General features: G+C 38.3%; 2 protein-coding genes across 2 annotated transcripts; both read right to left on the reverse strand.

The window, feature by feature from the left end:
• Window positions 1-58: 58 nt before the first annotated feature.
• On the reverse strand, window positions 59-5,834 carry tvp23b (trans-golgi network vesicle protein 23 homolog B (S. cerevisiae)). The gene is made up of 7 exons (XM_032573453.1): window positions 5,716-5,834; window positions 4,662-4,735; window positions 3,559-3,703; window positions 2,580-2,669; window positions 2,281-2,406; window positions 775-903; window positions 59-691 (listed from the first exon to the last, which is right to left on the reverse strand). Exons 1-7 carry the CDS (start codon window positions 5,725-5,727, stop codon window positions 665-667), a joined length of 603 nt encoding a protein of 200 aa, XP_032429344.1. The 5' UTR covers window positions 5,728-5,834; the 3' UTR covers window positions 59-664.
• A 259-nt stretch (window positions 5,835-6,093) lies between these two features.
• On the reverse strand, window positions 6,094-13,101 carry trim16 (tripartite motif containing 16). Its single transcript, XM_032573450.1, has 6 exons — window positions 12,305-13,101; window positions 10,369-10,464; window positions 9,863-10,096; window positions 8,697-8,868; window positions 8,362-8,457; window positions 6,094-7,676 (listed from the first exon to the last, which is right to left on the reverse strand). Exons 1-6 carry the CDS (start codon window positions 13,049-13,051, stop codon window positions 7,072-7,074), a joined length of 1,950 nt encoding a protein of 649 aa, XP_032429341.1. The 5' UTR covers window positions 13,052-13,101; the 3' UTR covers window positions 6,094-7,071.
• Between the last annotated feature and the right edge of the window lie 25 nt (window positions 13,102-13,126).

Here is a 13,126-nt window from a genome sequence, read left to right on the forward strand (position 1 = left end):
AGACGTCAGCATAAATGAGATGCTGGGCCATAAAAAAGAAGCAAAGCTGCAGACCTTATGTGTTTTTGTATCATACATATTCAATTTAAATTTAGGGTTTAGAACATTCAATGACAGTTTTTTTAACATTCTTTCCTGACATGCACATACCTGAACTAAAAGCAGGTTTACTTCCGTTTCTGGATAATAAATTAGCATAAATAAAAACAGGAAACTAGTCAGAAAAAAAGTCCCAAATGCATTTACACAAAATATTCCACATAGTTTGTTTTACTTACATATTTACAAGGAATACGTTACACAGCCTGTTGAGCAAGAAAACTTCCTTACAAAGCATCTGAAAAGATGCTTAAAGTTGCATTAAATTATTGAAAAAAGAAATGAAAACACAAACTAAAGATATATTTATGAGACTACAACACAAACTAGTCAGGTTAACATTGCAGGCTTTTGTCACTCATGTCTGAGATGTTAGTAAAGAGTGCTTATTGCGCAGGTTGAATTACTGGAAAACAGCAACCAAAACCTCTGAATAAAACATGAAAATAATTCAGAGGATTTGAACATTAAATTAAAAACAAAACCAATGTCTTTAGTCCATGTGGGAAAGATTCCTGTCTCTACTTATTCTACAAGATTAGGAAAATTGCAGATGTGCAAAACTCTATGATTCCTCTTCTTTAGACAGTGTCTGTGGATGACAAAAATATCAGTGCTACTTTAGAAAAACAAGAGAAAGAAAACCTTCAGTCATTTGATCTGAAGTCCCCTCACCTGTTTCAGGAACTGTCGGCCAAAATAATTAGTGGCCATGTTCTTTAGGCTGGTCTTTGCTCCCACTTTACACCGCACATATCCGTACAGATTAGCTCCTTGCAGCACCAAACCCATGATCACTACAGGCTGAAGAAGAATACAGTACTGTCACTAATGGTTTAATAGTGTTAATATCCACATTATTTCTTCCTTTGAGAATAAAAAATTTATCAAAATATTGCAACTTGTACTTTATACAGTGATCATTTTGTACAGTGTAGGTGAGAGGTTTACATTCACTCATAATGGACATGAAAGTCATTAATTCTGGGTTTTAAATGATTTACTTGTAGTTGACTTTTTCAGGTTGGAATGATAACTTAACTGAAATTAAAAAATGAAATAAAATTTGGTTCGTATGTTTCAGTTCAATCCAAGTTTTCTCTCAATAACAAGTTCAGAACTGTAGCTGAAGATTCAAATATATATGTTCACTCCCAGTAATATTTAGTTACATAATCCTTAAGTTGCACTGATACTTCAAATACACACGTTCCTTAGCAATGAACAAGCTTCTGGCATCATTCTGGATGAATAATGGACCTCTCTTCTTTGCAAAATTGACAGAGTTCTAACAAAGTAGGTGGTTTTAATAAATAGATCAAATTTAAATATCAGGTCATAAAATTTAAAGTTGAAGTGTTATTATCCATTTGATGAGTACATCTGAACTGTTCTTGGAAGTTTCTCATGTTGGAACAACCAATTATGTAAAAGTTTAACGATCTAGTTGAGTCCATGGTTGTATTAAACTGACATCACTGTTTCATTGGCTTCAAGTTTAAGACCAGTATGAACTGACAACTTTCCAGAGTGTTTCCTGAATATTCTGACCCAAAAGTGTCAAACTCCAGTCCTTGAGGGTCTGGTGTCCTGCAACCTTTAGATGCAGGACATCTAAAAGTTCTGTATCGATGACCCCTCTACCAATTTCCTTTCATCCTACGGAGACAGTTTGGGTCAAGTTGTTAAAAGCATGGACACAGTTTGGTGTTCCAACAGGATAATGAACTCAAAACACATACCCAAACTGGTTTTGGGAGGCCTTTATTAAACCTCCTGAATGGCATCTCTAAAACCCTAACCTCAAGCTTATTGAAAAGGTCTACACTATTATTAAATGGCACAAAACCAACTATATTTTGGGTGGATTTAAATGAGCTCTACCAATTGTGATTAAAAAGAGTGGTGGTCAAATATCAAGCCAAAATTCATTCAGGACCTGGTCTGTAGTAATCAAAACATGATGTGGTTGAGATGCAACTTGCTGACAGACATTTATCCAAATATTAGTAGGTCTGTACAAAAAAAACACACTTAAGAATTGCAGTTGTGTGTTATATAATCATTCCATTCCAAAAATAATGGCTTCAATGAATCCTAAAGGCTAAAAATTACTATGACATTCATACTTGATGGGTGGATCTTCGAACAGATCTGTATAAACTCCATGAAGCAACTTACCATCCATTTAATCTTAAATGAAAATAGTGTGCTAAAGGCGAAGATTCCCCAGATGACCGGGCAAACTATCAGTCCAAGCCAGAAAATTCGGGACTCTGAATCCGACGCTTGCTGCTTCCCAGTACCCTGAAGGAAACAGGATATTCTCACAGTTACACCATCTGTGAATACCATAAAGGTCACTGACAGTAAACGGATGCATTTATCAAACTCATGTAGCCCCAGATGTCAGCATCATGAGAGGTTAAAGGCCTGGAAGTGAATTGGGTAAAACAGCAGAAAGAAGAGAAACCTCATACCTTCCGCGACTCAAACACCCAGCGGCTTTTCCCGTCATCATCCACCTGATTCCACCACCGCAGACCAACCATCAACCTGCCTGTGATGTTCTGAAAACCAACATTTCACACACAGATATTTTAATACAGTAAAAGAGAAAACACACTCTTCTGTTGGTGTCTCCACTGCTATATTAACTTTGAAGCTGAACTTCTTGACGTAACTTTAGTCTTTTTTTAGAAATCTAACTCTCTAGAAACGGAGATAACTCTTATCAAAGTGAATCTAAGCCTTTCTTTGTGACTGATAGTTTATCATTCTTAATTCTTGTTTTCAGTTCTACAATTACAAGCAAAATAATTCATTAATCACAACTGATGATTTAGGTTGAAACTCAGGTGAGATATAAAAACTTAATTCTCTTTTGATACTACAGATAAAAAGCATGCTTGGCTACAGCAGTGGAATGCAGCCCTCATTACAACGATGCAAATCCTACAACTCTGTCAAAATATCTGCTGAAAATAAGACCCATGATATCAAAGACAATTAGAAACCTTAACCCATTTCAGGCATGTCCTGCTTTCTATTTTGCCAAGGATAAAGTACATATAAATACATATATACATACTAAACAAGTCTAACATGCTACTTAATTTCCCTTTATGAACAATAAAGTATTTTTGAATTGAACTGCAGCCATCACATTAGTGGACAGCCATGCACGGCAACTATTTTGGTTCAGCTTAGCATAGATATCAACCCAATTATTTATAATTTTTGACAATTTAACAAATGCTCATTTTCTCTAATTTGAAAAAAAGAGATTTGCCACCAAGCTATTTATTCAAAGCCTCTGTGCAAAGTGAAGCATAAAAATAAGCGTTTCTGACATCTAGACCATACAGAGGGGAGCTTTTATCCTCATTGATCGCAGACACAGAACACTTTATTTAACTACTTTAAAGTATAACCATAGGACAGCAAAAGAATGCCCACCTTTACAGTCCAGAAGTCACAGGAGAGCAGAAGGATGATTGTGACCATGGAGGCGATGAAACTGCCGCTGACGAGCTCACAGAGCAGGTAGACAAGCGTAGCGCTGACTCTGAAGAAGAGGTGGAAAAAGGACGCCACAGGATGCCTGCCACAGATTTATAGCACGATTAGAGCATCTTTTAAAATCTACTCACTCCACCCATTATTACTGCCAGTTACAAAAGACGATTATTTGTTTTGGAAAAAAAATCAAGATAATAATCTAGACAAGACATGGCTAAAAACCATTTTATTTCTAAGCTCAATAATGTGACCATGTAGGTAAAATTATCGATAACCTAACAACAAAGATGCAGAAGTGGAATTCAGCAAGCCAGAGTGTCTGCAGAGAAAACTCAAAGCAATACAGTCTAAAAAAATGTAGGATAATACTTTTGCAGATATAAAAAATGACAGAAGCAGAAGGTGGTATTCGTGAGTGATCTGTTTAGAAATCAGCTGAAAGAAAAGCCACACTACAACCATCACTAGACATTAAGGAGAAGCAGTCATTGTTGTGCAACACTTTTTCCTCAACCGAGGCCAGGAAAGACTCGTTTGAATCATTTTTGATGATGGTTAATACAGAAAAAGATCCACGATCCATCCTGAAAAGCTGAGCTGCTATGTAAGAAATTAATACTAACTGACAGTTCGTGACTCATAGAGTCACGATGTAAATGACACAAAAAAAATTGTTCTCCTGTTTATGACAATTTTTCTTCTTCTTCTTGATACAGAAAAAAAAATCTAATCTCTAACAACTATTTTATTACACTTCATAAGCTCTGTGTAAGTAAACCAGAATGATCACCTGTTTGATAAATTACCATAAGTAGGGTGGAATATGTTTTTATTCTTCTACTCCATTAAAAACAACAGCTCAGTAGAAATAAAACTGTCAGTTATTTTATTTATTCTTTTGGTCTCCATAAAATGGTAAACATCTGACTCATTTGCCTGAATGCTCTATAAATTGAAATAAGAAAACTGTGACAATATTTGCTAGGTACACTCAAAAACGCACACAGAAAGCTAATCCCATCAGGACTCTGTAAACTTACTTGATGTTCTTCTTTGACCTTTTCCCTGTGTCCTCCTCGGCATCAAACAGAGACACGTCTTCATCGTTGGTATCCTGAGGGATCAATAAGGAAGAGGCCTTATCCTCAGAGGCACAGAGTTGATTCTAAATAAAACTCAGACATGTCCATATGGACTGATCAGAGGTCACAAGAGTTTGAGTGAAAGCCCTGTTGGTGCTGTACCTTTAACACACATGGTTGAACTTTCTGCTGCTTGTAACAGCAACTAAAGTTTTAGCCTTGTGTTGAAAAAAGGTCAGAAATCAACAGTTACATTTATCATCTTATTAAGTGAGTTTTCTGTAAATACTCCTGCAGAGGGATACAGTATACAGCTAGAGTAAATAATAACTTTGATCCGTAAAATCTGAAAAATACTGATCAAAACTACTTTAGATACAAAGAAACCGGAGGGATTCCAAGATTTTTGCAAAAAAACGGCTTCAATGTTGTAAATTAGCTTTACAATTAACAAAGCCCTTTAATAAAAACACGACGTGCCAGTTTCCTAACGTAACGTTCTGCTTTTAAGCGAATGATAGCAACATTGGAGGTTTCAACAGCATTTTTTATGCTTCCGTTAACCGCAATTTAAAATAGAGAACAAATACGCTTTAGTATGTAATATAATAATATTATAGGTAATATAGGAGAATGTTTTTTTTTTATTTGTTGGCAGAAAATGTGAAGCTAAGGTTAGCCACCTTTAGCTGAAATACAGTCTAGTTTCAAGACATTACTAAGCATAAACGTCAAGTACATTATAAAGCAAAAAGACGAAAAGAACGCAACTGATGGACTTAATACAAACTACAAGCAAATGTTGATTACAGACAAATGTTTTCGGAACTTAACATGTAGCTGCTGTGTTTAGCATGCTAACACTATTAGCAAGTTAGCTGTTCGCCTTCACTGGAAATAAGAAGAAAAAAAACAACTTTCATCAACAGTTTTCTTCACAACATCATAGAAACAGCATAAGCTGTGTGATATGTCCAAATTTAAATAAAATAAATGAGTATTTTCCACTTACTCCTGTTAGCATGATGAAGTTTAGCTCAATCTTCCTGGTTACATACTCTGTGACACGTCACATTACGCGACGCGTTAGTCACGTGACTGACGCCACTACGTCAGTACGGTGGTTATAATATGCGGCGAAACCCCTTTGTGGAATGTGTTCTGCATATAAAGTCAAAATCGGGTAAATTATTAGTTAATAATTAATTAACAATTAGTAATAAATAGTGTTTTTCTTATTGACAGATAATTTCCCTGTCCTCCCATCTGTACAACACAAAACCGATTTCAACAGGACTCACTGTGATTAGTAATAGCTTTTAATAAGCTACTAAGTTTACAATTTAATTTTACAGTAGATGCAAGCTATTAAAAAAAGCAACATACTGCGTGAAAGGCATGTGCAATTTATTCACAGTGATCAATACAAAACACACCCATTTGAGGTTATATGAAAAACGTAACAATGGTGCAGCCCGCAGTCCTTTGTACAGAAAACCAAAGCACTGGTTTTCGGTACAAAACCAGTACAGAAAACCTCCTCTTATGAACTCTTAGAATGACTGTTTCTGTTCACTTCACAGCAAGACTGAAATTGATGCTATAACTCTGAAAATATTCTATATGTTAAAAATTTGTATTACATACCATTTTAAAAGAAGAAAAATATTTATTTTAGCAATGATGTGATGTTAATGGTGTATCTGTAGCTGCACTGCAGTTGGTCAGCATGCTTTCGATGATGCAGCTACAGAAATTTGGAGAGGTAGAGAATAAAAATCAGAAACAGCACGGAGCAAGACAAAGTATACGAGAAAGAGAGAAACAAGTGGAACAGTGAAGCTACAATGAGTACATGTACTGAAGATGAATGAGTTTGAATGAATGAGAAGAAAACGAGGGCAAAGTGGTATGGATGGAGATGAGTAGGATGATGATTAAGGATGATTTGTGACAGAAGAACTAAAAGGAAGGTTTACAACATGGTAGTGATAACCACTGTGGTTTATTGTATCAAAGTGGCAAAGCTGAGATGGTTCAGACCAGTTTTTGTCATGTTAGTGGAACATGATGTGAAGCAAGGTTCATTTATAGATATAAACACGTTAAGCTGAAAAACTGATCTCTGTAAACAAAGACTTACTTTACTACAAACTGATAAACACATTCTTATTTCCATGCAGAACAGTAACAAAAAAAAGTAACAAAAATCTCCAGTAACAGTAGTCCCAAAGCCACAAATATAATTCATAAGCACAGGAACATTGATTTTCCAACTAAGCAAACAGGTTGAACATGTCCAAAGTTTCCACTTTTCAATTTTTCAGATGTAATCATGTAACAGTTCAGTTTTTTAAGCTCTTATTGTTTAGGATTGCGAAACAAAGGGTCCATGTTCTGGTGAAGTAGGGGGAGAGGGGCTTTTCAGCGGTAACGGTTCCCCAGGAGCCACCAGAACTACAATATTCTCTTTCTTGGGCAGGAAGAAAGCTGGATAAAGTGGCTCTAGAAACTGGGCCTGATACTGGTGAAGGAGTGTCATGGTATTGTCCACCCCATAGAAAGAAAGAAGGCCTTGCGAATAGTCAACGTAAACACCAATTCGAGTGAACCTCTCCACGTTCAGTGGTGTCTCCTCGTCGCTGTGCCATGCTGAGTAGGTTCGCCCGTTCCACTGGAGACACCAAGAGAACTTGTTTCCTGTAATGCAGCTCCTGCTCTCATCCCCCTTCCGGTCAATGCTCTTGTATGTGACCCCGACATGTATGCCTTCACCACTAAGATCGGCCTCAAAGTAGTGGCGACCTACATAGAAGCTTTCAGCAGCCAGGACCTGCCGATGGTTCTCAAAGCGTTCAGGAACATCAGGATAAGGATGCTGCCAGGGCGTGGTGTTGGTCACCTTCTTGTTCTCCTCAGTCAGGCGGAGGAACTTGTGGGCCGTGTTAGCATCGAAACTTACTTGAGCGGCATCTAGAAAGAAATATTTAACAAGTTAGCTGTGTTGCAAAATAATTGAGAAAAAGGTGCTCACAGAACAGAGCTTGCACTCTTGGGTAAATTCATGGACAATTTGTGTGTACAAAATATGTGCAAGGCAGAGTTTACAAGTCCTACCAGTTCTCAAAGTACACACAAATGGAGATCTGTCCTCCCAAAATATTCAACCAATCTACACCACCATCAACAGTTATAAAAGTTTGAATGACAGATTAAAAGGTACAACTAGCTAACCACAGTCTGTTCTGAAGTTAGAATTTATAATCTCATTCATGCTGCATATAAATGTAAGCAGGGAGTCTATTTTGAGAGATCAAGCACAGGATATTTTGTGCTTTAAAATGATATTAAAGATAAAAAGGTTCATAAATATTTGTCCGTTCATTTTTCATTATACTTGCATGGTCAGTGGGGCTGGTCCCCTAAAGTGCAAGACATTATGTACATTCTGGAAAGTTTACCAGATCATCCCAGGGATACACAGGAAAGATCACCGAAGCTGTACACACTTACACTGAAGGACAATTTGGAGTAGTCAATTCTAAATTGAATGTTATTGGACAGTGGAGAGAGAGCTGGATTTTGGATAAAGTGAATTTCTTAATGCTAATGTGGTGTATGTAATCATAACTATGTACTCTGACTAAATGTCACTTACACTGGAGAAAGTCAGCACGCGTCTGTGGGTCGGGTTTGGATACATCATGCTTGGCTGCAGTATTCGTTTGAACTGTTATCTTTATTCCTATTTCATCTGAAACAGAACAAAAAAAACAATCCATTTAAGCAAGTATTCAAAGCCTCCCTGCTCCTGAAGATGTTCTTATTTAAATAACATGAAAAACCAGTGACCGAGTTGTCATGCATCTTGCACTCAAGCATGCACCAAGGCATTCCTTAGCTAGAAATTCTTTGCATGTGTGAACATGCACAAGCAACCACAGAAACATCTGATTGGACCGTTTCTCTGGTGTTAACTTTAGGTTTACTCACCATTGTTGCATTTTTCCTTGACCTTCTGAATGTATGTAGAGACCAGCATGTCACAAAGATTGCTTGTGGACTCCTGGATCACCTGACTGAAGGAGTCCAAATGATCCTCCAGGCCAACATAGATACCAGATAGAGAATTATCAGTGGCTTCTTTCTTCCACTCAGCATATTCCTGAGAAACAAAGAGCATTTCAGAAATGAAAAAGGCCTTCAGATGTTGAGGACTTCTGTCTCCAAGGTTTCAACCATGAAGATTAGATAACTAAAGCAGGAATTTAAAGACTATAATAAACAATTTTGTGTAAATATCCCCCAAAATTTAAAATGATTCCTGTTGACTTAAAAGGCCAATTCACTCTGACAGATTAAAGCAATCCTCAAAATATTTCAAGGTACATGGTCAAATTTTTGTAAGGTTTAAGATTTATTTTTGTTCATCTCAAGCACATTGCCCAAACATACAGGAAAACCTGTCTGTCTTGGTGGTGTGCTGTATGTATAAAAATTGTATTCAACTGAAGTTGAATACAATTTGCTTATTCCACCTTGCCGTCCTTTTTTGTCATTTAAAATGCTGCCATCTAACTCCCTGTATCACCCAACTGTGCTACAGTGCCAAATCTACCTTTTCTGTTAAGAGAAACTATAACCAGGGATTCAGCAACAACTGTATTTCTTCTATAACTGACATCGTCTACAATAATGACAACATTTTTATTAGCATGTGTGTTCTACAGTGTAATGTTCTTTGCTGCTGTTTATGCAAAATTTTTGTTAGGTTAAATTAAATGCCCTTCTGGTACCTTGCTTAGAGTGTGTCGTGGTTCATGAAGAAATTACTACTCAGTTCATTTTAATTGATATTGCTAATGAATAATTGTTATTTGGGTAACTCTACACAATTCAATCAATTATCCACTGTGGCTACGCGCCAATTCAGGGAGAGTAATTGCTGAAGTCTGAAATTAACGTAGTCTGTGAGTGCTTTAGATGGAAAACTCAAATTAGAATGACAAACCGGTGGCACCGTTTTATAAATGGGATCAAATTGGAACAAAAGTAGTTGATTTTGAATCTGTCTATATGATTGGATTTACAATGTTTTTCCGTAGGCCTACATGAATCGGATTTATTATTGTTATTTTTGTAAAGGTGCTTGACCTCACCTGCAGGAAATCTACATCATTTTTATTTTTGGACAGCTTCTCCGTTTGGGCTTGAGCTTTTTTCAGCTCTGTGCACCTCTGCTCCAGGTGAACCTGGATGCCATCAGCTTGCTTCAGAGCCTGGCTCTCCTCAGCCTCCAAGATCTCAGTCACCTCCTTCTTGGCCATCTCCACCATCACTTGAAGCTCCTGGAACTGGCTCTCGATCACAGATCGTACTTTTGTCACTGATTGCTGTGAAATATAACATGCCGAGAATGCAGTGAAGCAACACGGTGATGTGACATACCTACCCAACCGCAGAAGACAAATATTTGTTACCACACTACCGTACGACTACCACAGCATTACTCTTACCTCACAGAGAAACCTGTTTTTCCAGGGTGGCTTCGAAACTTTTACACTAAAAATATCTGCTTCCCCCATATATTTAACAAACTATTGTGACATGTTTTCGTCATACACCCTGTGAATCATTTTACAGATTAGTCACCTCTTATGTTTACCTCGATAGAAACTCTGTTGTCTTGGAGTTTGTTGATGGCATTGTCTCCTGCCGTAACCACCTTCACCATCTGTGTCTGTTTCTCCCTCAGCTCTTTCTGTGATCATAAGAAGGAAAACAGAGATGTGAACAAGTCTCATTGAAATCATGTCACAAGCAATCATACTGAAAATATGCAGACGTAAACATGTAGACATTTCATTCTGGTTTTCTCCATTCTGTTGCGGTGTAACGTCATATAACATCTCTTTAATACACATTTCTTTCAAAACTTTCATTCATTGCCAATCTAGCAAGACAGGTCGAAATTCCTCAGGCAGATCCAGACGACTCGGAGGAGATCATGTTACTCCGAGATTCATCTCCAATAAGATTCAGACCCCGAGGGAAACATTAATTTCAGTTTCTTTTCTTGAGTAGGCATGCCCTTATAGGTCAAAGACATATTAAAAGAGTGCAGAAATTCATTGCCTGTGGAATTTGTTCGGAAAAAGGGGTCCAACACAGGAATGGCATGGCAGTGGAAGTCTGAAAGATTTCTGATGAGTTTATTAAATTTGTTTTTAGTCCTGATTTGAGGAACACAGAAGTTCCAACAAGCAGACAGTTAATATTACATTTAGTTCTTTAAATTTAGGTTAAAAGGTAAAAAATGTCTCTAACATTATAGGGACATCAAATCACACATTTGTATTCTGCAGGTCATCTATCAAATATTTATATTTTGGGGAAAAGATAAGTGTTGTGAAATCCATCACCCCCCAACATCACTACTTATTGTCATTGTATAATTCCGACACCGCTTCTATCGTCATTCTCAGGGGTGGGTGTGGTGAAGGGGAGTTCAAGGCCAACCGCAGAGCCTGCTCCCAGTATGAAGCACCCAAAAAGCTACAGAATGGAGATGCTGCAGAAATCATCTACCCCAGAAGATGAAGCTTCTCACCTTAATCTATTTTGCTAATACGGGAATGTCATCAGAGGCCCATATGCAAGATCTTATTTTTATATATCATATGGCCATCGGTGAGGGTGGACTACTAGTATATTGAAGCTTTACCTTTCAGCTGGTTGTTTAGAGGAATTTCCCAGGTCAACTTGACTCTGGGAAGCAATTATAGACTTTAAAGTGAGAGGACCAGAGGAAACTTCACACCTTGCCTAGAAAAATGAAACCAAGGGCCCCTCCTGGAGCCTGATCTGGATAAAGGGGTTTCAAGTCCTTGGATTTCTTCTGGTTGTGCACAAGAAAACAACAGGGAGTCTCTTTCATGTGACTCTACCCCCTACTCAGAGAGACTTTAAGATATGGTGTGGGAGGTGAGGCTGTGCAGATTTCAGGCATCTTACTCTGGTAGCAATCCATGCAGAATATTGAGAATAAAAAGTGTCTTTTTTCTTATCTACTGTTAACTGTATCATCAGTTTTCTTCCCGTTTCACAAACAGGAAATATAATTGTTCTCTCTTCCTTTACAGCTAATAAGCAGCTTGAGGTTTTGCAACACCGCCATGTGAGAATAACAGGTGTCTCTCTAGGAATCTGACTTAAGCTGAGGGTCGGACATAGAGATATCTTATGGCCTTAATAGCGGACACTGAGATAGGATTACTGTTGTGATTGGAACAAGTGTTCCCTGATGAATGGGGAAGTTTAGAAAAAGCTGTGAAGTTAAATTCTACTTGTTCTTTATGGTGAAATGTTTGAAAGAATTTTTCAGTTCCTGTATTTAAAGTTTTCATTTTATTTCTCGAACTACAATGAAAAATCCAACACACTAAAATACAACAAAGCATGTTCGTTTGGTTTTTTTTTTAAAACAATTGGAATGAGTCCATTTAAACTGCCATGGTTTATTGAGAATTGGATTTTAAAGTTATGCAAAATTTCATCTTAATTTAGTAAGAAATCCTGGAGATTTAAAAATAGTTACTTGCCTCTATCTGTCTCCGAGCCTCCTCCACAGGGACTGTCTTGTGGCCTCTGTGCTCCTCTTTTAAACAGTCTTGACAGATGCAGCAGGAATCAGCACAGCAGAAGAGCTCCAAGGGCCACTTGTGACTCTCACAGGTACGCCGCTCAATGTCCCTGAGCGGCTCCACCAACCTGTGGTTCTGAAACTTTGGGTTCTCCAGGTGAGGCCGGAGGTGGGCCTCGCAGTAGGACACCATACAGGTGAGACAGGACTTCGAGGCCCTGCAGGGGGTTTCGATGCAGGAGTCACACACCACATCATTGGGACCCAATGGCTCCTCCTTTGCTTCCTCTGGTTCTGGCCCCTGGTCTGTCTGTGGCTCTGGCTTTGTCTCACCCTCTACTAGGGCTTTGGGATCCTCAGACTCCATCAGCTCTCCTTCTACTTTGACTTCCTCCACAGCCTTTGAGTCTTGACTTTGTTCTTTTTTGGTTTTCTCAGGAGAAGCAGCAGCTGTTCCATTTTGCTTAGGCCCATTGTCAGGAGCTGGTTTGACAGCAGGACTCTGAAGGCACTTTGGACATCCTTTAGTTTTGTCTCCTTGACAGGAAGCGCAGACGGAGTGACCACAAGCTGTGGGCTTACATTCGCTCACTTCACCTGAGCAGACCCCGCACAGGTTCTGCTGTTTGGGAGCAGGAGCTGCTTCCACCGCTGCTGGTTCTGCCATGTCTCTTCCTGCCTGCTTCTCTCCCCACCCTCTGAACATAACAGGCTGAGCCGCTTTTATCAGCTCTCAGTTCCCCGTACAAAATGAAGAGCATGAAAACCACACCTTCACTCA

Source organism: Xiphophorus hellerii, chromosome 10, assembly GCF_003331165.1.
Source record: "Xiphophorus hellerii strain 12219 chromosome 10, Xiphophorus_hellerii-4.1, whole genome shotgun sequence".
Taxonomy (NCBI): domain Eukaryota; kingdom Metazoa; phylum Chordata; class Actinopteri; order Cyprinodontiformes; family Poeciliidae; genus Xiphophorus; species Xiphophorus hellerii.